Source organism: Microplitis mediator, chromosome 3 (genome assembly GCF_029852145.1).
Source record: "Microplitis mediator isolate UGA2020A chromosome 3, iyMicMedi2.1, whole genome shotgun sequence".
NCBI lineage: Eukaryota > Metazoa > Arthropoda > Insecta > Hymenoptera > Braconidae > Microplitis > Microplitis mediator.
Window position 1 is genome coordinate 19,474,706 of NC_079971.1, and position 26,222 is coordinate 19,500,927.

At 30.6% G+C, this 26,222-nt stretch overlaps 1 protein-coding gene and 1 long non-coding RNA gene across 2 annotated transcripts; one reads left to right on the forward strand and one right to left on the reverse strand.

Annotated features, from left to right (window-relative positions):
- Window positions 1-1,170: 1,170 nt before the first annotated feature.
- Window positions 1,171-17,041, reverse strand: LOC130664625 (ATP-binding cassette sub-family C member 4-like). The gene is made up of 16 exons (XM_057464625.1): window positions 16,802-17,041; window positions 16,603-16,713; window positions 16,153-16,537; window positions 14,944-15,075; window positions 14,661-14,852; window positions 9,032-9,340; window positions 8,494-8,970; window positions 8,116-8,421; window positions 7,450-7,671; window positions 6,651-7,170; window positions 6,330-6,560; window positions 6,008-6,244; window positions 4,020-4,282; window positions 2,551-2,990; window positions 2,317-2,446; window positions 1,171-1,766 (listed from the first exon to the last, which is right to left on the reverse strand). The coding sequence occupies exons 1-16, from the start codon at window positions 16,876-16,878 to the stop codon at window positions 1,560-1,562; spliced, it is 4,239 nt and encodes a 1,412-aa protein (XP_057320608.1). The 5' UTR covers window positions 16,879-17,041; the 3' UTR covers window positions 1,171-1,559.
- Window positions 17,042-21,398: 4,357 nt separating this feature from the next.
- LOC130666030 (uncharacterized) lies at window positions 21,399-24,757 on the forward strand. The gene is made up of 3 exons (XR_008989606.1): window positions 21,399-21,523; window positions 24,369-24,483; window positions 24,566-24,757. It is a non-coding gene; the product is annotated as an uncharacterized LOC130666030 (long non-coding RNA).
- Window positions 24,758-26,222: the final 1,465 nt, after the last annotated feature.

Sequence of the window (26,222 nt, forward strand, 5' to 3'; positions counted from 1 at the left end):
GTTTAAGTTGTTAAAGACTGATTAAATAAAACTAAAATTATTATTTAAATATCTAAAATAAGCATATTTCCCTTAATTGTAGTGCCAACCCGCTTTGCCCGAACGGATTACCCGCTTTAGCCCCCCCCCCCTAGGGCAAAGCGGTTTTTGGAAGTGTTTTTTAATTTTAATAATAAATCATAAATTAATACAAATTTATACAATATTGCTCATTGATTTTAAAGTTCGATAAATCCTCTATCAAAAAAAAAATAAATCATTATTGTTATCATACAAATACTAAATTTTCTCGGCTCTTAATGTTAACAGACCCGCTTTAGGCCACCTTCCTCTACACTTTTTAAACTGAATTATATTATTGATAATATCATTTGAATTATTAAATAAACAATCTGAATGGTAGTATCTACCATCTATATGTTAAAGTTTACAATTATTTATGATAACTTAATAACCTGATGGTAATAGTTACTATCAGCCTAAATAATGATGACCATCTAAGCTAATAAAACATTAATATATAAACGTTATAGTCTGACGCTTGTCTATGTGTAATTTGTTTAACTGGGGAAGTGATTAGTTTCACTCACACACAAACACACACATGCACTCATACCTACGCACGTACACATGCACGCACGGGTGCGTACACATGTACATACACACGGGTGCGCACACTCGGTCGCACTCTTACCCGCACTCATACACTCCCATGCACACACACCCGCGCGAACACATATACCCACGCACGCACACATGCACACACACACGCGAGCACACTCATGCACACACACATTCTTAGTTAAGAATTTTTACAACTTCGAATGGTAGTAGTTACCATCTTCGATTGTAACAAATATAATTTTTAATAATTACAATTAGCATCTTCGATAGTAACCGTTACCATCATCAATTGTAACTGTTATCATTTTCAATAGTAATACTAATCATTATAACCTCTAAAAAATGTTATTAGCATTGTAGATAGTTAAAATTACAATTTTTGTATTGTAGATACAATAATTAATTGCTCTCCGTGTATCCAATTTATATGTGATCATTTGATCATATAAGAAATATATAAACATTATATATGATTACATAAAAGCTTATATGATCTTATAAAGTTCTTATAAGAATTAATATACTTTTGTGACGACTTTATAAAAATTGATATGATTTTATACAAAGTTATATATAACTTTATAAAATTACGAGATAAAGTTTTATATGCTTATGTATAATGATATATGATCATATAAAAGTTTATATGATCTTATAAAAATCTTATAAGAATTTATGTAGTTCTATAAGGATTTTATAAAAATCGATGTGATTTTAAATAAACCCGGGAAAAAGTTCTGATAGAATCATATGTAAACATATGTGTTGAACGTGCAACATCACTATTGTTGACCTTGAAAAGCTCCAATGTATCGAAAATAATGTTTTCAAGCTCCTTAAGCAACGTTAACATAATCCAACTTCAGATAAAACAAAGTGTGCATGTATGAGATCTAAATTGCGTCGACGTTCTAGAAAAGCTCAAGAACTTTTTTCTAGTGTTCTACTATTGTACTGCTGTCAATATTAAATTTCTGTTGAGTAATTTTATTATTGGCTGTTGCAGAATCTATTTGTTGGCAATGAAATTTTACAATTTCTTCAGAAAGTTTTTTAGCCATCACATCTCCAGTTTGATTGACCATTTTAAAAAATAAGCTGTTAGGTTTTTCAAAGAATAACTCATACGGGCTTCCAAACTCCTGAAAATTGATTTATTTATTATCTGCATTGCAACTGCGAATTTTGATGCCTGTTGTACCAATTCAAGACTAATGCGATTTGCAGGCAGAAACTGATCAGTTTCTTACATAGGGAAGAAACTCATTAGTTTCTATCCGCTAAATTCGTTTTTGGATTCATTTCACCCTTGTTGGAATTGCATTTATTTATTGTAAATCCCTAAATATTTATGTCATTCTAATAACTAGCTAAACTGACAGCTATGTTTGGAAAATTAAAGAAATTTTACGAGTTATTTAAAATACACCATTATTTTTTTATCACGTTGTCGGTCAGAAATTAGCCGTTTTCGACTGACTTTAGACATCAAAACTCTCCGTATCAATGCAAGTTCATGGCAAGGGATGAAACAAGACGATTTCAGACGTCGGGTGATATTAGCCCTCGTCTTCCGCTCGGGCAGTCAATTATCATCGTCTGAAACTGTCTTGTTTTATCTCTCGCCACGCAATATACTATTTATTAGCTTTCGACTCTTTGAAAAAACATGAACATGTCAATAATAAATACCGCAGCATATCCATTTTCCATGACTAAAATTTTGTCGCTGTCAATTATTGTGTTTAAACGATGTGCTATTGTTATTACTGTACAATCTGAAAATTTTTTTCGAATTGCTCGCTGGATTAAAGCATCAGTTCTGAAATCATTGTGAATAGTGTGAATCATTTTTCTCGTTCGTTGTTCATATATTAATATTACCAAATATTCTGTTTTCTAATAAGAAACTTGAATGATACTTACTGCGAATCAATATTAGCAGTGGCTTCATCAAGAACGAGAATTTTATTATTTCTTAACAATGCTCTTGCAAGGCAGATTAATTGACGCTGACCAACACTGAAATTTGAGCCGCTTTCGGTGACCCATTGATCGAGTGTTACGTCATTCAATTCGACTTCTCTTAAAGCATCCCACATTGCAGTATCAGTATACTTGCCAAATGGATCCAGATTATATCTTATAGTCTCAGAGAAGAGAACAGGTTCTTGAGGAATTATTGATATACTTGTACGTAAATCTTGAAGACTAATGCTCCTTGTATCTAAACCGTCAATTATTATTTTTCCATTCAGACCATCGTCTGCTAAACGGAAAAGTGCAACTATCAATGAAGATTTTCCAGCTCCGGTTCTACCGACTACTCCCACTTTCCAACCTGATTTAATCGTCAACTCAATATTCTAATTAATAGAAAAAAAATTATTTTACGATATTACAATGTATTTAAAGTCTGACGTAAGTCTTATCAATACAGTAGATCTACTACTCGATCTAGTCTTTATAACTTTTTTGTTCTATAACTTTGACTTCCCTTCATTTCTCCTCTGACAGCAGGGGAAGTGCTCCCACTCTGTCACTCAACTGTACATGCACAAAGGTAAAGCACGGTTCTGCGTATAGGCGTTGCGCGTAAGCTGAGTATTCTAACCCTAAATTCGTGTACGTAAATAAACATTTAAGTTAAATAAAATTTAATATTGCGAAAATCATTAAAAAAAAAAAAAAAAAACTAATTACTTGATGAAAAATGAATTTCACTGGAATAATTGATTTTCTATTTAAGAAGTTTAACAACAATAAAATTGATATATTAATTTTGGAAATACCTAACCTTTAAAATTTAAAAACTCGTGGGTCATTTCGACTGACCCACACTTTTTTTAAGTCACGCTTTCTAGTAAAAAGAAGGGGTACTTCTAGAATTTCAATTCCTGGAATTTTTTATTCGTCTCAGTGAAAGTTAGAGAGACTCCACTGTAGTTCGATAGTGGTCTGCTTCTACATACGGCTGTAAATACCCTGGAAAATCCGCATTGCGATAAATTCCGGTAATCACCTTATTTTACGGTATTTTACGTTAAAGGAACGGTTAATTTCGGCGTAAATTTGCGGCAATCCTGAGATATTTTGCGGTAAACTTGCAGAATTATTGCCAAATAACGATAGAGTAAAGTATTTGACTGTGTTACGGTAAAATTCCGCAAACTGCGGTAAATTTTCGTATTTTTGCCGCAAATTACCGTCAAATGTATTGCCGTAATAATATTGCTGCAATATTATCGTTTGTATGTTATTACTCGTAAGTCTTTGTGACTTATACTGAAATAACTTTTCAAATAGTGTCTTAAACAAAAGTTTGCAATGAAAATTGTTACGGTGTCATATTGGAATTTTGAGTATTGTATTATTGAGTATAAGTATTTGATTACTTTTAATACTGGTGGATCATTATTTTTGTAACTCATAGAAACATTTTTCCATTCAATTTGTCCACTCCATGGCCAGTTAACTGGCGGTGGTTTCGATGACTCCATCGGTTTTTCTATTGGTAAATTAAAATACTGAATAATTCTTTCAACTGATGTCATTTGTAATTGTACTTCAGTAGTTTGTCTCACACCATATTGAAGCATACCCGTCAACATCAGTGACTGTGATATGGATAAACCAACCGATCCACCAAATGTATTTTCTTAAAGAAAAAAATAAATTATTTACTTTATATAACAATTATTTATTAATCCTCAACGGTCACATTTTCAGCATTAACCTATAAATCAAACTATCTAGTATTTTTAGAAGAAATTTTGTAGAGATATTATTTAAACACTTTTTTAAAAACTAGTATCGATATTAATTATAAATTTTAATTTTGAGAAATAAAAAAATAGTTAAGGGGCACACCTAGTGTAACGACCCAAAAAAAAAGTGATTTTTGGGAATTTTTATTAAAAAAAATACTCTATTAATTGTTTCAAAATTTTAAGAGGAAATTTATACATGTTTTAAGAATATACAGCGAAATTTTTGAAGAAAAAAATTAAATATTTTTCAAGTTATACACGATCTCCGACGGCGCGGAAAAAAATGTTTCTTCACTGCTGCAGTAATTCCGTCCTCCTCCGTGGATGAAATCTAAAAAAAAAAATTTTTCGTTAAACTAGAAGATATTGTCTGTACAATGACCCACGATCAAAGAAAAAAATCAAAAATTCCCAAAATCGCGGCATTTAAAAAAAAAAGAATTTCACCCACATTTTTGGTCGTTCTTGACCTGCCAAAATTTGATTTTTGATCAGATCAAAAAATCGATAGAACATGTAGAAAAAAATTCGGTAGTGATCGGATCATTTGTTTTTGAGTAATCACTGCAGCAAATTCGGAAAATGCTATTTCGAGAAAAACGCGGTCAAAGATAAAATGATTATTTTCACTGTTATAAATGGTTTAAAATCATACTTACAGCTAATGTGCTATTCGAAGTTTCACACACCACTAAATTACTAATTGCACTGAAAACTGATATAAATTGTAAAATACAATATTCATGAGATGGGTCGATCACAACATTATTGTCATTATTACGTAATTGTCTCAATATCTCTATATGCCGAGCGGCTGCACTTTAAATGGCTATAACTCAAAAACTATTTGAGATATCAATTTGAAATTTTAATATGTTATTTTTAGAGGTGTAATCTATCGAAAAATGAAAAAAAAAACAAATCGATTCTTTTGAAATTTCACACTAGGTGTGCCCTTTAAGGCAAAAAAAAATGACTCTTTACTTAAAAATAAATGACTTTCTTTAGTTTTAATATTGTTGACTTAATTTTGTTGAAAATTATTGGAGAATAAATGTGCTTTAATATAAGATTAATGAAGAAGTTGTCCCTATCGGATCCGAATTACGGTACATTAGCGTACGTACGTTACCGCAAAATCCCGTATTTTACTGCAGATTTGCAGCATTTGACGGTAATTTACGGTAGAATATGGTCTATTACGGCAATTTACCGCAATTTGTGGCATGTTTACCGTAACACAGTGAAATACTCTACTTCACGGCGTAATACTGTAATTTTGTAGTAAAACTGCACGTTCACGATGAAATACAGCAAATTTGCCGGATGACACTGCACATTTACCAAAAAATACCGCACTTTCTCTGTAAAATACCGCAATTTACCGCGAAATACTAAAACTTTCCGCTGAATACCGTATTTTATCTAAAATACCGTAATTTACGGTAATTTACACTAATTCGGATCCGTCAGGGGTCACAGCTGTCCGTCCAAAATTTTGTATTCTCAATAGAATTTAAAAAAATTACACGAGGGGGATCCTCTGGAACCCATGTAACCGTTGAGATTTAAGTTAAGTTATTAATTACATGATGACTGTTAATAATTCTTACCGGAATCTATAAGAATTAATGAAAAACAAACACACGCGAGAAAGACACAAGCAATCAAATCAAGAATAAGTCCAAACGCTGATCCAGTAATTATTGTAAGAAACCATGCGCCTGTATGAATATCTTGATATTGATCGAATTCTTTACATAACATTGACTGTACATCTTTACCGTGGCTTCTAATAGTCGTTGAACCATTTAATGTAGTGCTAACGTGTGAAAAAACCGGACTTTTTGCTGCATCAAAAAAAAAATTTTTCTCAATATTTTAACTTTTTATTAGCATAAGTGTCTGAATGTCTATCTGATAATCGATACGTACCAATACCCTCTAGTCGTTTTATATCTTGGGCTGTTTTTAGATAATAAATATGTAAAAAATATAATAATATTCCTATGATTACAATAGGGACACCCATCCAAGGATTGACACTTATAATAATTACTAATATTCCCGTCAAGACGAAAAGTATTTGAAGAGCTTCGAGCATAGCTCTTGGAAGCAATTCATCCATTGCACCAACATCTTTTGAAAATCTGTTTAAAATTCGTCCTGAAATAAAATTCTATATTTTATTCAATAACAAGACATCGTAACTAATAAAATTTAATAGGTATATTCAAAACATTATTCGAATATTACCAGAAGGATTTGCATGGAAAAAAGACATTGTCCCTTGTAGAACATTTGAAAGCATATTATTATGTAATTTGTGTCCGGCATGTATACAAATATTTATGAAAAAATAGGATCGTACGATAATTAACACAATACAACCTATAATCCATGTCGCATAAATGTAAATTGCATACGTTACAGGCAAAAAACCTTCATCATCAAGAATTGAAAGTGATTGAAAAAACGTATTATTAACTATAGATTTGTATTCATTTCCGTAAAGTGAACAGTTGTTTTTAAAATTGACATAGGATGTTCGTATGGTTTCTAAGTTTGTCCAATAGCCAAGCCAGTAATCAACACCACTTGTAGCTATTTGAGATAGAATATAAATAATTATCAGTAGCATGATTGTACAAATATTTGCCCCTTTATGAAAATATTTATAATAAACTTCGTTTGATAATCGCCCTGATTCCATTAACTCAGATTTAGCTCTTGCATTAGATTCCGCTTCTTCTGTAGTGAATTTTTGATAGGGCATCTAATATTATAACATTTTTAATTATAATCTTTCATTAAACTTGAAAAATTTTAAATAATTCGAATATTACACACAAAAAAAAAAATTCTCGACTGAAGGTAAATATTCTTGATTCAAGAAAATTCTTTTGGAGACTTAAATTTTCTCAGATACAGTAGAAATCTTCTCCAACCAAGACGAATTCTCTTGGCTCAAGAAAATCTTGACTTAGTTCCCGAAAACGTGTGTCTTCAAAAATATTTTCTTGACTCAAGATATCTGTTTTTTCTGTGTACTTACAAATTGATAACTATCTTGAGATTTAACTGAAACTTGTGAAGTTCTTGATTTTTCAAATCTTAAAAAACTACTTTTGTCTTCAACAAGATTGTTAGTATCAATATCATCAGTTATCTTATCAGATGATTCGTTATAATTTCTTTTTACAGCATTTAGCAAATCGTTAAATTCTAAGCTGGTTTTTGTTAAAGTATCGAAAGTGCCTTGATATTTCATATGTCCCTAGAAAAATGACAATATTTGTAATGAATTTAAATTTTGTTAAAAAATTGAGTCATATTTTGAAAAGTTACGGTTAATTAATAAAATCAACGATTTGGTATTGAGAAAAATTTCACATGTATTTGAGTCCTCGAAAACTTGGTATTTCCCTAACCCTTTCCCGAAAGTGTGTATCGAAATGAATCGGTGTGAGCTCTACGGGGGTAGCGCTAATCAAAGTTCGTTGTTAAGGATGTATGAGTTACAGTTTAATCGTAGTAGGGCATGCATGCGCCCCCTTCTAATATTTTTTCTGCCCCTTCTCTTCTCAACAGGCTAGCGCTCTCTCGCTTTAAGACGAAGACGTACGATTCAAATTGAGAGTAGGGACTCAAGGTCAACCGGAAAAGGGTTAAGTACCCCGTTTTGCCCCTCTTCCCCTAGATTAATATTTAATATTCTTACATGTTTAATCATGCCAATAGTATCGGCTTGTTTTAGATAACTAAGCTGATGAGTAACAAGTATTCGTGTTTTTCCTCGAAGATATTCGAGAATACACTCCTCGAAAATATGTCGCCTAACACGTGCATCAACTGCACTTAGAGGATCGTCTAAAAGGTACAAATCAGCTTGTTTATATATTGCTCTCGCTAAATTAACTCTAGCCCTCTGGCCACCTGAAAGTGATGCTCCACGTTCTCCAACAGTAGTTAAGTCACCATCAGGTAATTGTTCAAAATCTGTTAAGAGTGAGCATACTCTTGTTACCTATAATTATCATACATCAAGCTATTACACATTAATATTTAATAAATAAAAAAAAAAAATTAATACTTTAACCTCTTGATATCGCTTATCATTGTAATCGAGCCCAAAGAGAATATTTTCTCTCACAGTTCCTGAAAAAAGCCACGGACTTTGACTTGCGTATGATATCGTCATATCAGGATTGTCTTGTATAAATCTGCGCTTGGATTTAAAAACATTTGAGTTTTCATTTTTGAACTGATAAAGTCCAACTATTCCAGCGCCAATTGGTAGCTCTTGCAACAACAAATTTAGCAACGAAGATTTGCCCGAACCAACCGGACCGACCAGAGCGCACAAGTCTCCACCTTTGATATTTAATGTTACTTCACATAATGTCGGAGGCAACTGCCCGACTATCCAATTAGCTGAAACTTTATATAACTCTATTCTCACCGCATTCGGTGTTTTTACTGAAGATAATTTAGCCGGATCAATTATGTCTGTTGACTTAAGTATTTTTGTTAAATCTTGCTGAGTTTTAGTTATTTCCTCGAGTAACAAAAATTCCTACAATAAAATTAATAAATTATATAAGCATAAAAAATTTTTAGTATAAATGAATCAATACTTCTATTCTCTTTGCCGAAATAACAGCTTCACTACTTAATATCAGTGCCTGTGGAACAAAAGTAACTACCACTAACTGTAATATATGGAAATAAATTGACAGTTGAAATGTGACTTCGGCTTTTATGGAATTTCCCATCCATACAAAAATAGCAAGTGTCACAAAAAGCGCCGTTCGTTCGGTAAAAACTATCAAAGCGTTATACAAAGCAAAAACATTCAACGAGCTATGTATTTTTTTAACTTCAGCTAATCTTGTTTCAGAAATTATTCTATTGAATGGTTTTTCCCATGCGTACATTTTGATTACCTACATAATACAAGTATTATATAATTATTAAATTGTAATAACAGGACGAATGTATATTGTTTTAAATTAATTCATATACGGAGAAATATTTTTATTTAAGACGGTAAGGTGTCATATATACAGGGGTTTTCAAAAGTACCGCACATACACGGAAAAATTTTTTCATAAGATAAGATAATTCATGGTAACAAATTTCTGCCTTAATATATATTGATAACGAAACATTCGGAGTGATTAAAATATTTTTATGGTGATAGTAAATTGTTTGTTGAGCTTGGAAATGGATTACAACTGTAATAAAACTGTTTTATTACACTAAAAAAATTGATTTTTTAATGTAACAAACGGAATTTGTAGCACTTAAAATTTTTTTTATTATCATTAGCTACCCAAGTAACACGTACTTACAAAAGTGCTCTTATACAAGAGCCTTATGCAAGATCCACAGTTACTAGTGCATGAACTTGTCATGTCTCCTTCTACGTATGTGCCCTGCACAAGATTGCTTAGCAAGGAACTGACTTAAAAATTGTAAGCGTACCCGTAGGTAATAAGGCCTGTCGAGTCATAAGGCCTAAGTGACAGAAATAATATTTGAAATAATCGCCTCTGCTAAAGGCTACTCTAGTAGAAGGGTTTTCCATAGAGATGTTAAGACAAGTTTATAGAGTCCCGATACCACGTTCCCTGTCTTCTATATTTCATTATTTGTCATATGATGTCGTAGTGCAGAAAAAATCATAAAAAACAATCTAGTCTTCTGACGCTTTAAAAGGATACTGATAGTTTTAAGTGCTGTTGAGCAAAGCAATCTAGTCTTCTGACTCTTAAAAAGTATTGTTGCTAAGTTTAAGTGATGGTTCATCTCTAATACCAATTTTATTAAGTATAATTAAACTATTCCAGTTTGTTTAACCCGTAGGCCTTATTGCCCTACCGTAGTAAAATAAGGCCTATTCTTATGGTTTTTATAAATGTTTAATTTTTTGTTTGTTTATGGTAAAAATTACCATTAGTTCATTATATTTTATGGCTAATGTATTGAACTAAAGATTAATGATACATTTCCATAATTAAATGCAATATTTTCGATTCTATTTAAAATCTCCCTTAGCTAGACCTTGTTACCCGCCGATACCTTACATGATTTACTCATGGTATTGTAGGCAAGAATATTAAGATATTTCTAACATATGGTGCAGCCAAAAGTTTCTGTCGCATTTCTTGCCCAAAAAACTTGCAGCAGATACTTGCGTATGGCTTGCTCAAGATCTGCTCAAGACACGCGATACTCCCCACACTATTCCTTCCCCCACCAGTTTTAACTTAAGCTGATCTTGAACATTATGGGTAAGATGACTTACGGTAACAAATGCCGACGTTAAAATACAACGAAATTTTTATAATTTATATCATGTATTCTCATAACTAATTCACTTTGTAATTACGATATCATTTCGTATTCTACTACAACAAATTAATTTGTTACCGTAAGCTAATTGTTTGTCACTATAACAAAAACTTTCGTACACGGAGAGAAAAATATCGCCAGATTGAGTATACGTATCGCTGTTCTGGCTATACGCTGTATAGTCATCTTACTTAACGATACGCCGTATAGCCAATTCAGCTATACAGAGTATCCTCACAGTGGATCGTCAAAATGACGATCCGTATCCTTATTTTAGGCATTTTATGAATCGCTGACATGACTATTGCGCAAACTCTGTATTTAGGCATCCGGCAACCGAGAACAACGATACGTATAGCCAATTTAGCTATACGGATCCTCACGCTGGCTATACAGATACTTATATCAACGAAACTACATATAGTTACAAAGGCTATTCGTCGTATTGTTAAATTAAATAAACGAATACTTAACCTAACCCAAAAACGTATCTTTACTTTAACGATACTATAGATTATTAAATTAATATGAGAGTATTCCTAAATTAGTTATACGAATCGTTAGTCTGACGATACGTCATTTGAGGATACATTGGATAGTCATTCTGGCGATATTTTTTTCTCCGTGTAATATCCCGTCTTTTGTTATGACGACGAAACTCTTTTTTAACTTCCCGCTAAGAAAATTGTAAATTTTCAAAAATTCGGGAAGTTATTGGTTCCGGTCCGATTTACGAAAATCGAATTTTCATCAGATGTCGACGTTTTGAGGTCCTAGGAAGCCATTCTGATTAATTTCAAGATGATGTCCGAGTGTATGTATGTATGTATGTATGTACGTACGTATGTAAATACCTGTATCTTTTGAACGGATAAACCGATTTTGAACTTTAAGGTGTCATTCGACGCGGCTTGTCAATATCTTAAAGTTGTGAGAAATTGAGCTTGATCGGTAGGGCTTGCTCAGAGATAATCCAAAAATAAAATTTTTTCAAAAATGTTTTTTTTGGATTACTTTTAATGTGCTGGATGGATTGATTCCAAAATCAACTGGGCTCTAAAGCTTTATAATCCGCGTCGAATGCCACCTCAACCATCAAAATCGGTTCATTCGTTCAAGATAAACCGTTGTCGAAAGAATTAAAAAAAAAAAATTTTTTATTTTTTTTGAAATATCTCAAAAACAACTCGATAATTCAAATTGAAAATTTGATCAGCTTTAGAACTTGATAAAACGCGTCGATTGTGACCTCAACCGTCTCAATCGGTTTATTCGTTTGAGAGATAACGTTGGAGAAAAATTGGTAAAAAACTATTTTTTTCGAAAAGAACGGCACACAAAAGTATTTTCAAGCTCAATGAGCTTGAAAATGTATTCAAGACAAAGTTTTCGAGCTCAAGGAGCTCGAAAACAGCGGGAAGTTTTAGGGCTGACCCGCAGGGTCAACCGATAGACAGATTTTTACCTTCCCGGTGAGAAGATCGACGATTTTCAAAAAATTCGGGAAGTTATTGGTTTCACCCCGATTTTCAAAAACCGCGTGTGTGTGTGTGTGTGTGTGTGTGTGTGTGTGTGTGTGTGGATGTAAACCTCTCATATCTTTTTGATGAATGAACCGATTTAGATGTTTCTTGCGGCAATCGAAAGATATCTTCTGAACTTAGATTTTCAAAAAATTTTTAGACTACACGGAAAGAAAATTATGGCAGCGGTTCCCATAATTTTGTGAAATTTTTTCCTATACCATAATAGGAATTACGACCATAAATTATGGGAGCGGTTCCTATAATTATAGGAATGTTTCCCATAATTATAGGAATAGTTCCTATAATTATGGGAATGATACCCATAACACTATAGGAATAGTTCCTATAATTATAGGAATGATTCCTATATTTTATAGGAATACTTTCTATAATATTATGGGAATCATTCCTATAAATTATAGGAATGATTCCCATAATATTATGGGAATGGTTCCTATAATAGTATGGGAACTATTCCCATAATATTATGGGAATGATTCCCATAATGCAATTGGAATGGTTCCTATACCATTATGGAAATCATTCCCATAATATTATGGGAATAGTTCCCATACTATTATAGGAACCATTCCTATAATATTATGGGAATGGTTCCCATATTATCATGAAAAAATTAATTTAAAGAAGTGTGGTAATCACTTCTACAATACACAGAAATATTATTAAACATAAAAACAAAAATTCAAACATTGAAAAGAAAAATCGTATTTGGCAAAAAAACATTAAAAGTTTTAACAAGAATTTTTTGCCAGCACAAAACATTCAAGAAAATTCAAATTTTGGGAAATTTCTACACTATTGTGCAAAAAAAAAAATTTAGTGATATTATAGGGATGGTTCCCATAACATTATGGGAATAGTTCCCATAATATTATAGGAATAGTTCCTATACCAATATGGGAACCATTCCCATAATAGTATGGGAATGATTCCCATACCATTATGGGAATGGTTCCCATAATGATATGGGAATGGTTCTCATAATATTATGGGAACCATTCCAATAATGGTATGGGAACCATTCCCATATCATTATGGGAACCATTCCCATACCATTATGGGAACCATTCCCATAATGGTATGGGAATCATTCCCATACTATTATGGGGATGGTTCCCATAATATATGGGAACCATCCCTATAGTAGTATAGGTACTATTCCCATACCATTATGGGAACCATTCCCATAATGCATAGCAATACTTCCCATAATTTTCTTTCCGTGCATTTAGTTAAATAAACTCTGAGATATTTAAGAAATACGAAAAAAAAAAATTTTTTTTTTCTTTTTTTTTGGATATTGTGAAAACTTTTGAATCGATCAATTTCAAAATCTAATCAGCTTTAGAGCTCAATAAAACACGTCGATTGCTACCTCAGCCGTCTTAATCGGTCAATTCGTTTACGAGATATCGTTGATTAAAAAAATAGTGAAAAACGTTTTTTTTCAGATATCTACAGAAAAATTGAATCATTCGATTTTAAAATCTAATCAGCTCTAGAACTTAATAAAACGCGTCGATTGCCGCCTCAATCATCAAAATCGGTTAATATTCGTCCACGAGATATCGTGGGAGAAAGAAATGCTAAAAAATGTTTTTTTAGAAAACAATGGCAGACAAAAGTATTTTCGAGCTCGAAGAGCTCGAAAATGTATCTACAATAATGTTTTCTAGTTCCTTGAGCTCAAGGAGCTTGAAAACAGCGGGAAGTTTTGGGGCTGGCCTGCAGGGTTAACCGATAGACAGATTTTTTTTTTATGTTCTGGGATGAAAAGTCTTCTAGTGTTTTTCAATCCGACGCCCATCAAGTAATTCGATTTCCGAATCGGACAGTTATTCGATTCGATTCGATTTGAACATGATTCGCACACTTCTACTACTTTCTTTAGCTAATAACTAATGTCATCCTTAAAAAAGGATTACACGTAAAATTATGAAGCGTTCTAGATTTTTAAATTACATTAAATAATGCCGTAAAGCAGGAACGGATGTGTTCATGCACTCACACATACGGGAATATATACGTGAATCGTTCAAACATTTTCATATTAAGAAAGGAGAATAAGGATAGGAGGGGATCGGGAAGGATTAGAAAGGAACCATCTCAATGAAAGATAAATTAAGAAAAATAATCAGATAGTGCGAACTGAAAATCGAATCCAGACCCTTTCATAAGAAGGGGAGGGTGGGGCAAAGCGGTCTCCCTAATTATTTAATTACTGTAGCAATTGTGAATTTTATCATGGCCATAGTAATTTTTGAACACATGTTTATATTAATTTCCGTAAGGCACGGTCAACATAGTCCGACGTTACTATAACACCATTCATTCAAAAAAAAATAATTTTTCAGTGCAATACTTGAATTCCATCAATTATTTCACTTATAAGCTGAATTCTGCGGTCAGTTAATTTTGCGGTGAGTTTTCGAAGTTTTCCGCTGATTAATAAAGCGTATCCTTGCATCGGAATTGAGGGTAATAACATCGTTACAAAACCTACGAGGGTATAAATTCCAATAATTTGCCACATTATGCAACCGACAATGATAACCTTTATATTAGAAAAAAAAAAAGGAATTTTTTCATTTGATTTAATTTACTTAAAATCCTTATATTATGATGTCATAGTTTAAAAACCTTACTTGTATTGGCATAATCCATAGATAATTAAAAAATATAGGTAACACGTCAAAGCGGTTCACGTCATTACTTAAAAGGTTGATTATTTGACCGTCAGCAGTACTATCAAGAGATGACTTACTCAAACGTAGACTCTGTTTCATTAAAAAAAAAGAAAAAAAAATTAAGTAAAAACAAATATTCTACTTATAGCATAATGATTTATGTTTAATTTCACATAAGTAATGTATTTTATAATATACTTTATACTCTTTATTTCTTAAATATTTTATTACTTTGAATTGTTAATTTTTCATTTGTTAATCACTAAATTTATTATTAACTTTAAAGTAAAAAATTTAAGTTAGTTCTAATTCTAAAGAAGATATTTTTAAAAAAACAATTATATATTGCTGAAAGTGATAAATTAATAAATTATAATAAGTAATAAATTAAAAAATTATTTTAAGTTATTTTGATTTTAAAATTGTAAATGTTTTCAAGTTGATTATTGAAATACATCTCAAGTACTTTGTCATTAAGTATTCTTTTATTAAAGTTGATAATAAAAAATAACATATTCATTTCATACTATTTTTTTATAAAATTTGGGAGGTACCTCATTTTGCCCCTTCTTCCCTATATATTAGGGTGCTTCAAAAAAAACTTTAATTTTTTTTTTTACTCTTACCCCCTGAAACGTTAGTGGTTGCTATGAAAAAAATCTTCCCAAAAGATGGGCTCTCTAGCTCAACTCTAAGAGGTCGCTATTTTAATTTTAGTTTCCCATCTGATTAATATGCAAAAATTTATTTTTTCGTTCAAAGTGTAATTACTCGTAAGCTGCTCAATATTTTTCAAATTTATACATATACCTTTAAAGCTGAGTTCTTAAGTTTTCCAAAACCCTATGACAAGTCATAATTACCATTATTCAGATGCCATTTGAAGCTATCTGAAAAGTATCGATTTTGTATTTCAAATTTAAAAATATATTTGAAAAATATTGAGCTTACGGGTAATTACACTTTGAATGATAGAATTAATTTTTACATGTTAATCAGATGGGAAATTAAAATTAAAATAGCGACCTCTTAGAGTTGAGCTAGAGAGCCCATCTTTTGGGAGGACTTTTTTTCTCGGCAACCACTAACGTTTCAGGGGGTAAGAGCGAAAAAAAAATTAAAGTTATTTTTTGAAGCACCCTAATATATATAAAGAAATCGACTTACTTTTCTATAAATAAGTGAACAACATGAAACTCGAATTCTCATTCCAAGTTTTTGACTCTTAACATTCATGTGGTGCATAATAAATATAGTGCCAAGTGTCGTAGTAATAAGAGCACCTGCATAACTCAAAGCTTCATTTTGTGTTGTTGAATGTTGTAAACTTCGTGAGTTAAAAAAACTTATTATACGAGCCTGAAAAATAGGCTGTATATTACGTAAAATTATTATCTGAAAGAGTAATGTTAATCCAATGTATAAGTTTTCTAGCCAAAATGTTCGAAGGATTGCGTTGATGAAATTCGGTTTTGATAATTTCATTTTACGTCCATTGTAAACCTTGGTTTTCCCTTCGCTCATACTTTTCTCTACTTCATAATTCCATGACCTAATGAATTATGAATTACTATTACTATTTTATGACTCTTTAAAATAATTAAAATAAAAGCATACTTTTCCAGCTTATTTGTCACACTTTCGGATTTATCACAAGCTGCTGGGGCATAAAGATCATTCAAATTAAGTCCACCTCGATTACCTTTTCTAAATAGTTTTAATGTCCACCTATTAATGATAATAATTGCGTCAATTTCAATACACATTTGACTTAACATAAAATTAACAAGCACAGCAAAAAAAAAATCAAACGAACCAAAAAAATAGTCGACTTATAAGATTTGCAGTCTCAATTGGATTTCTTTTCATATTTTCATTACTATTTCTCACCATGGTGTAATTAATAATGGACGTTTTATGAATTCCGTTTTATTGAGTTTAATTTTAAGTACTTATTCCTTCAACACTAAAATTATAATTAAATTGAATTGACTTTAAAATTTGAAAGCAAGCTATATAAGATTTAAAAAATAATCAAGTAGAATTTAACTTGTTGTTGTTGGGAAATTCAGTTTTATACTATTTTTAAAGTATAGCGACAACAAACTGAGTATATTAGATAGATAAAACAATTACTCATTTAGTTATCGCTTCATACATACGAAATTAAGGAATAATTATATACATACTTGAGTGCATAAAATAACATTTTGCAATAATTTTCAATAGATTGTTAAAACAACGTAAAAATTTGATAAAAAAAAAATTCCATTTATTTTTATTTTGAGACGTGATCTTAAGGCATAATAAATTTTGAAGTTAAGAATGAAAAATAAAATTTGTAGAATGCAAAAAATATAACATCTATGGTAAATTAATATTTACATAAATATATCTTAAATTAAGTGTTTATGTTCAATACTCAGTATCGTATCTTTATTAAGAAGCTTTATAGCGTTATTTGGTTATGAACGATCTTCACGGCGCACCGTAAAAAAAAGAACACATTCACTCTAACAATAATTTATTAAATGTTAATAAATACACTAATGCAAAAAATTAAAGGAGCAGAAAAATTTTATAAATTTTTTAGTGATTTTTGGAAGGCTGTAACTTGGTGAAAAAAAATCGTATCGAAAATTTAAAAAAAGCATTTTATAGCTTGAAATCTCTAGTTTAGGTGTATTTTTTTCAACATTTTTTAAAAGCTCCAATTATTGCGCAAACATGAGAAATACCGCGAGCCAAAAAATTTCTAAATTTTTTTTTTTTCCGAAGAGCCCACGGACCGCGGAAAAATTCTTTCAACTAAACGAATGCATACATCGTTTAGCAAATTTATTAAGCTTCAATTTGGTTTTTTTTTTAACCTTGTAGGACGATTTGTCGCAGAGATATCAGCCTTCAAAAAAAAAATTTAGAACACAAAAAACAAGTTTCAATTTTTTTTTTTTCTTCGATTTTTTTTGTCATTTCCTTGCATTTGCTGAGTTACCAACGCAAAAATTTGAGAAAAGTCGAAAATAAAAAATTTTTTCATTTTGATTATGATTACACAATTAAAGGAACAAAACTTGCTCCTTTAATTGTTTAGCTAAACTTTGATCGATGATTCCCAAAAAACGGTTCGATAAATCAATTTAAAAATTTACAGGGGTCTTGGGGGTACATTAAGCTAAAAAAGTCCCTGGCAACATTATTTTTTTTATCGATATTTGCAGAGTAGCGGTTGATTTACTAAAAAACCAAAAAAAGTCATTTTTTGGTACTCACTTCTGATGAAAGTTAAAAATAAAAAAAAATTTTTTTTTCAAAAAATGATGACAGGGTCTTGTAGGGAATTTATTCAAGTTTTCAACGCCGCCCTTCAACTTTCTATGCGATCATTGGTACCTGAAATATCGAAGATCAAAGCCAAAAAGATCATTTTCTGTTTGAAGGCTGATATCTCTGCGACAAATCGTCCTACGAGGTTAAAAAAAAAAACCAAATTGAAGCTGAATAAATTTGCTAAACGATGTATGCATTCGTTTAGTTGAAAGAATTTTTCCGCGGTCCGTGGGCTCTTCGGAAAAAAAAAAAAAATTTAGAAATTTTTTGGCTCGCGGTATTTCTTATGTTTGCGCAATAATCGGAGCTTTTAAAAAATTTTGAAAAAAATACACCTAAACTAGAGATTTCAAGCTATAAAATGCTTTTTTTAAATTTTCGATACGATTTTTTTTCACCAAGTTACAGCCTTCCAAAAATCACTAAACAATTTATAAAATTTTTCTGCTCCTTTAATTTTTTGCATTAGTGTATTTGTTAACTATTAATAAATATTTATTAATATTTAATAAATGAAATAATTGCATCCAAATAAATGAATTTATTAATATCTAATAAATTCTTCTACCAGTGTATGTTTTGTCGATCTAACAGTTGTTTGAGCTCCCTGAGCTCGAAAACAGCGGGTAGTTTCGGGGTTGTCTCGCAGAATCAATCCTTCTACAGATTTTTAACTTCCCGCTAAGAAAATTGCAAATTTTCACAAAAAAGAAAGTTATTGGTTTCGGTCCGATTTTCGAAAATCGAGTTTTCATCAGATGTCGGCGTTTTGAGGTCCTAGGAAGCTATTCTGACTATTCTCGGATGGACGTCCGTGTGTAAACATTTTTTTGTCCGACAATATCTTTGGAACGAATCAACCGATTTGAACGTTCTTGGTGGCAATCGAAAGAGCTCACCAAAACTTAAAATTGAATAGATTTTGGGGTAGATCGGTCATGTAGTTTACGAGTTATACGAAGAATAAAAATTACAAATTTTGTTTGTTTTTGTTTTTTTGCGTATAACTTATAAACCACTTGTCCGATTCACCTCAAAATATCATCAGTTTTAAGTCTCGTTGAGCCCTTTCGATTGCCACCAAGAAAGTTCAAATCGGTTCATTCTATCCAAAGATATCGTTGGACAAAAATTATAATTTTTCAGTGAAGGCATGTTATACCGGCCTAACAAATTTTTGAGCTCGAAGAGCTCAAAAATTCACAAGTAATAATGTTTCCGAGCTCCCTGAGCTCGAAAACAGCGGGAAGTTTTGGGGCTGGCCCGCAGGGTCAGGTGGTTTTCAGATGGTTTTTGATAGAATGCACTTGTGTTTGTAATCTACTTGAGATGGTATTAGATAGATATCTACAAGAAACCATAAAATCCCATTCAAAAATGGCATATGGAAATCCATTAGACATCGAAACTGTATTCCCACATGAATTGTTTTGCTAGGGTTGAAAATAATCAGAGTTAGAATTTCTTGTACACTAAAAATTTTGAATTCAATCTAGAACGAACGGTAAAATAAGTATACCCGAGTCGAAATTTTTTTAAAATTAAACCCTGTTTCAACCTAGTATAGTTTTTAGTCTGAGCGTCAGGTTGAAATTGGTTTTAGAAGATAGAGAACTCCATTGAAATTAAACCCTATTTCACTCCAGTAGCGCCTACATACGTTCGTTTTCAGGCGAGTTAGGTTGAAAAAGGTTTTAAATTTAAACTCCCTTTCGGCCCTCTTCATGCTCGTTTCCAGGCGAGTTAGGTTGAGAAAGGGTTTTAATTAAAACCCCGTTAGACCCTAGTTCGTCTGATGACCTATATTTACGAATATCATGATCTACATTTTTTCCACTAAATTTATAAATAATATAAGAAAATTATAAATAAAATTATACTTTGAAATTAAAACAAAATTAATTGAATAATATCGCAGAATTTTACTTTTTCTGTGTGTTTTCAATTTATTTAAGATATACCTTTAATAAATTACCTTATAAAAATATATGTTATTATGAAAATATATATTTTTCTAATATGATATTTATAGTTTTAACATGCTTATATTATTTATAAAATCTGTATCTAAAAAAATTCCAAATATTACGATATTATTCAATTGACTTTGTTTTTATCTATAAGTATAATTATATTTATAATTTTTTTATGTTATTCATGAATTTTTAGAAAAAAATGGATTAAGATATTCGTGAATATATATATATATATATATATATATATATATATATATATATATATATATATATATGTTGATTCATCATTTTTAAATGTATAAATATTAATAACATATTTCTTCTTAAATGTCTACTTCTTTGAAAATTACAATTGAATAATCAATATTTCATTGGTTGATTATTTTATTACTAAGTTTATGCAATGGTACAAACACACGAAAATACAGTAAAAGAAATTGTAAGATTTTGAAAACACTGTAATATTTTAAAAAATTTACCTTACTATAAGAAAAATAATTTCTAAGTTTTAATCCCCTTTTCATCCTAAACAAAAATTTATAGGTTCGACTATATAGTGTAGGTTGAAGTTGAGTCTTGAACCTCAAATTAAACCCCGGTTCATTCTTTTTCGACCTTATTTAAGGCGTACTAGGTTGAAACAGAGTTTTAAACTTCAAACTAAACCCTAGTTCACTCCTCCTTACCCGAATTTCAGGCGAGTTAGGTTGAAAAAGGTTTTAAAATCGAGGCGGCAAATACCCACATCAAAAGGTTCAGGCGCTACAAGGCTCAGATGGGGTTTTAATATTTCGACTCGGGATTTGATAAGCATGCTGTTCCAGAGCTCCAAATGATAAAAATATTATGGTATTATGATATCTATAAATAAGTTTATTGACGATAATTTCTCTTACGCAAATTTATTGGCACGTGTGTCCTTGAATATTAACTAATTGGATATAGAGTAAGTATTGAAAAGTTATAAATAGACTTGTAAAAATAATTATAAAGCTGAATAAATAACCTTGAAAATAAGAACAATGGCGATTTTTTATTTTTGTTATTTCCCAGGATATCTATTATTTTATGAAAAAAAGAAAACAAACAGATCTATTGATAATATGGGAAATATTTGTTTATTTTTCTTTAAAAACTGTTGAGAAAAATGGGTATAAATACTTGATTCTTCGTAGTAATCGATATATTACTTTCGAATAAGTTGGAAATTTCAACACTTCACTCGCACTTCAGTAAGTAATTATTAATTATTTTTATTTTTTCTAATTTCATTCCTTGTTTAGAAAATTTGATATCTATAGTAAAAATGATCGAAAAAAAATGCAAATGTTTAAATTAGTAAGAATAAAATTTTATATTTCCTAAAAATCTATCCATATATTTATACACGGAAAGAATTTTATGGTAAAAGTTACCATCAAGTTATAGTACAATTTTAAACTGAATTCGATAGAAGTGAATATCATTTAAATTATTAAATAAATAATCTGAATGGTAGTATCTACCAACTATATGGTACAATTTACAATTATTTATGATAACCTGAAATTATAACTTTTATTATCTTAAATAATTACTACTATTATAAAAAATCGTAATTATTAATAACCTGATGGTAATAGTTACTATCAGCCTAAATAATTATGACCATCTGAGCTAATAAAAAATTAAAATATTAACGTTATAATCTGACTCTTGTCTATGTGTAATTTGTTTAACGGAAGAAGTGATTAATTTCACATACACGCACACGCACGCACTCGCCCGCGCATATGCACACACACACATGCACATGAGTGCACACACACGCGCGCACACATATATCCAAGCACACACACGCGCACACATATACTCACGCACGTACACATGCACACGCACACATGCACACACACACGCGAGCACACTGATGCACGGAAAAAAAATTCTAGTTAAATTTACAATGCTAACATCGTAATTTGTCCTATTAATTATTGTATTGGTGGACTAGACTTTTCACATCGTAATTTTTACGATGTAGGGTTGGAAATTTCATTTAAGAAATAATACTTCAGACAAACAATACGAAGTCTTAAGCTCTTTAATATAAATTACGATGTAACATCGTAAAATTTGAAGAGAAATTTTAAATAAAAGATTAAAATAATAATCGTTCGGCAGTTGGATTCGAACCCGAGTCCTTTCGAGTGCGAAGCGTCCGACGCCTTGGACCACTCGGCCACTGAAGGGCCTACACTATATGATGTTTTTAAGATCCATATAAACGACTTGCGGAGGACCCAGTTACTATTTAAAAAGTACGATGTAACATCGTACTTTTTATAGCTTCCATCGTATTATAACAGAGGCAGCACTGTAATATTTATTTTGTTAAAAAGTAAATAGAAATATTAAATGTACGAATAAATGTAGTTTTTAAATTGTAATTTTTATTTATTTTTTTTTACGATGTTAAATTGTAATTTTCGCAGTAATTTTTAATCCTAAAAGTCTTTGTTAAAATTACGATGTTAAATAGTAAAAAATATAACCCACATAATAAATTTTGAAATAAAACATTTAAAAATTGACAGTAATAAAAGTCTAGTCCGAGATTACGATGTTAACATCGTAAATTTCGGTAGAATTTTTTTTCCGTGTGCACACACACATTCTTAGTTAAGAATTTTTACAACTTTGAATGGTAAGAGTTTCCATCTTCGATTGTAACAATTATAATTTTTAATAATTACAATTACCATCTTCGATAGTAACCGTTACCATCATCAATTGTAACTGTTATCATTTTCAATAGTAACACTAATTATTATAACCTCTGACCAATGTTATTACCATTTTAGATAGTCAAAATTACAAATTTTTCATTGTAGATAAGAATTATTTATTTCTTTCTGTGTATAGAACGACATATCAAATACCATAACTCGAAACTCGATCGAACACAAATGAAAATTGTGTTTTAAAGTTTTATCTTGAATTAAGCCTAATCCCATTCCTTAATTTTCGTTTCTCTAAAAGTTATATTTTAGACAACTTTGAATTCTATCAGAATCTATGTCTATCTATATAGATCGATAAGTCGGTAAAAATTACTCGAAACTTCAAACAAAGATAAATTTTCGTACTAAAATTATCTCCTCAAATTCAAGCCCAACAACATATCTCTTACTTTCCTTTTATTTCTACGTCAGAAATTTTTAAGTTTCATCTAAAAAATCAAGTTCAAATTTAAGACAATTTTACACTATCTATGTGGATCGATACCTCAAAAGCTATCATCGAAACTCAATAATGGTAAAATGAAAGCTATATATTCTTTGGAGCCTACAAATTCTGACTTGAGCTCAATCTTATTCGGTGATCTCAATAATTTTTCAAGTTATTAATTTTTAAAGCTTCTCTCTGCTATTTCCATTTCTAATTTCCTCAAAAACCTTCCCGAGTCGAAATTTAAACCTAAGTGATGTGCGCACACGACTCAGTCAGGTTCCGCACAGTAATCAGTGTGGTGCTGCACGACAATCCGGCATGTTTTTTTCGCACCGTACTGAGTTGGGTGCAGAACACTAACCAGTCGGATTCTAATCTTTCCGTGTAGGATCTTGAGGTTCAATGTCGAATCTAAGGCGGCTTACAGTGCTCTAAATCGGTTCTATTTCGGGCTACAGGGATAAATGTAGGCTTAAAATTTCGACTCGGGTTTCTCTATCTGTGTAAATCGATATCCCTGAAATTTATTAATTAAAATTTAATCAAATAAAAATAAAAATTCTTCTTTTAATCCTTATCTTTAATTTGAGTCCAATCCCGTTACTTAATCTCAATTAGTCGCTTAGTTATAAATTTTTAAAGTTCCTACTTCATGATTTTTTATTCAAATTTCGTAAATATTTACCTTTATCTGGATCGATATCTCAATAACAATGTATCGAAACTTAGTGAATCAAAAATGAAAATTGTTTCTAAAGGCGTCACTTTTAATTTGAATCTATTCTTCATTCTAAACTTCTATAAGTTTCATAGATAAGAATTTTCGAAAACAGTCCTTCAATTTCTCTTTATAAATTATTTTAATTTCAGTTAATTATCTACTATTCATTTCAATATGAATTTTAAATTGACTTTCCTGATTGTATTAATCGCAATATTATCATCCGTTGCTTTCGTCCGAGGATGTGGGCAGGAGAATTCTGTCGTAAGTTAAAATGATTATATTAAATTTTATTACTTTTTTTAGTTCAGAGTATTACTATTTTAAAATTATTCTATTATTGCAGTGTTCTCACCAATCGGATTGTTGTGACAACTTGTTTTGTTTCGCAGGTGCACATTCAAATTTTTGCAAAAAATAATAACACATGAATCTATAAAATTTGAATGAAATAATGAGTAAAATTAAAATTGCGAAATAAACGTATAATTTGTAACCTCAAATGTTCACTTCAATAATTATACTTATTATATTCAATAAAAACTAAACATCTTTTCTCTAAAATTTAGGCTGAAAGTTTTTCATCTCAATTAAATTATAAATAATTTTTTTTATACGATTATTTAAGTAACGAGAACTCTTTCCAGCAAAATTTCAATCTCTACAACATTGAAGCCTAAGAATCTATATAAAAACTTTCACTCATTTTCTAGTAATGAGTCCCTATTATGCAACTTTGGAAATTATTCGAACTCAGTATAGAGTTGAAAATAACCTGGGAAAAATCTTCTGGACTCCATATTAACTGTTAAGGGTTAAGTTAATTGATTAAGTACATGATGACTATTAATAATTCTTACCAAGATCCATAAGAATTAATGAAAAACAAACACACGCGAGAAAGACACAAGCAATTAAATCAAGAATAAGTCCAAATGCTGATCCAGTAATTATTGTAAGAAACCATGCGCCTGTATGAATATCTTGATATTGATCGAATTCTTTACATAACATCGACTGTACATCTTTATTGCGGCTTCTAATAGTCGTCAGACCATTTAATGTAGTGCTAACGTGTGAAAAATTGGACTTTTTTCTGCAGTATAAAATATCTTTCTCAATAATTTAACTTTTTATTAGCATAAATGTCTGAATGTCTATCTGATAATCGATACGTAGTACGTACCAATACCCTCTAGTCGTTTTATATCTTGGGCTGTTTTTAGATAATAAATACGTATAAAATATAACAATATTCCTATGATTACAATAGGGACACTAGGGTGTTTCAAAAAAAAAAAAAAATTTTTTTTTTTTTTTTGGGTATCCAAAAATTGAAAGTATAACTAAAAATAAAAATTTTGGTACCATTCCGAGCTCTTAATAATGATATTAAGGTATGCCTCAATCCATTTTTCTGTTTTCCATTTAAATAACACGGGAAAAAAAATTTTTTTTTTTTAGAATTTTCCAGCTCATAAACCAATTAACGGATTTTTATGCACAACAAATGTTTTTGTCAAAAATTGAACGCTCTACAAAAAAAGTCTCTTATCATTTTTTGATAAATCCCACTGTTCAAAAGTTATTGAAGCTTCAAGTCAAATTTATAGTAAATTTTGAGATTTTTTTACTTTTCCGGCGAAACTATCAGTCTTATCAAAAAATATCACAGGAACTTTTTTGTAGATAATTTTATTCCTTACAAATTATTACGGTAAAAGTTTTTCGAAATTCTGCGTTGTTTTCAAGTTATTTCCATTTCAATGTCAAGCTCTTAAAAAAATAGATTTCTGATTAATTTTAAGAGCTTGACATTGAAATGAAAATAAATTGAAAACAATGCGGAATTTCGAAAAATTTTATTCGTAATAATTTGTAAGGAATAAAATTACCTACAAAAAGTTTATATGACATTTTGTAATAAGACTAATAGTTTCGCCAGAAAGTGAAAAGATCTCAAAATTTACTATAAATTTGACTTGAAACTCGAATAACTTTTG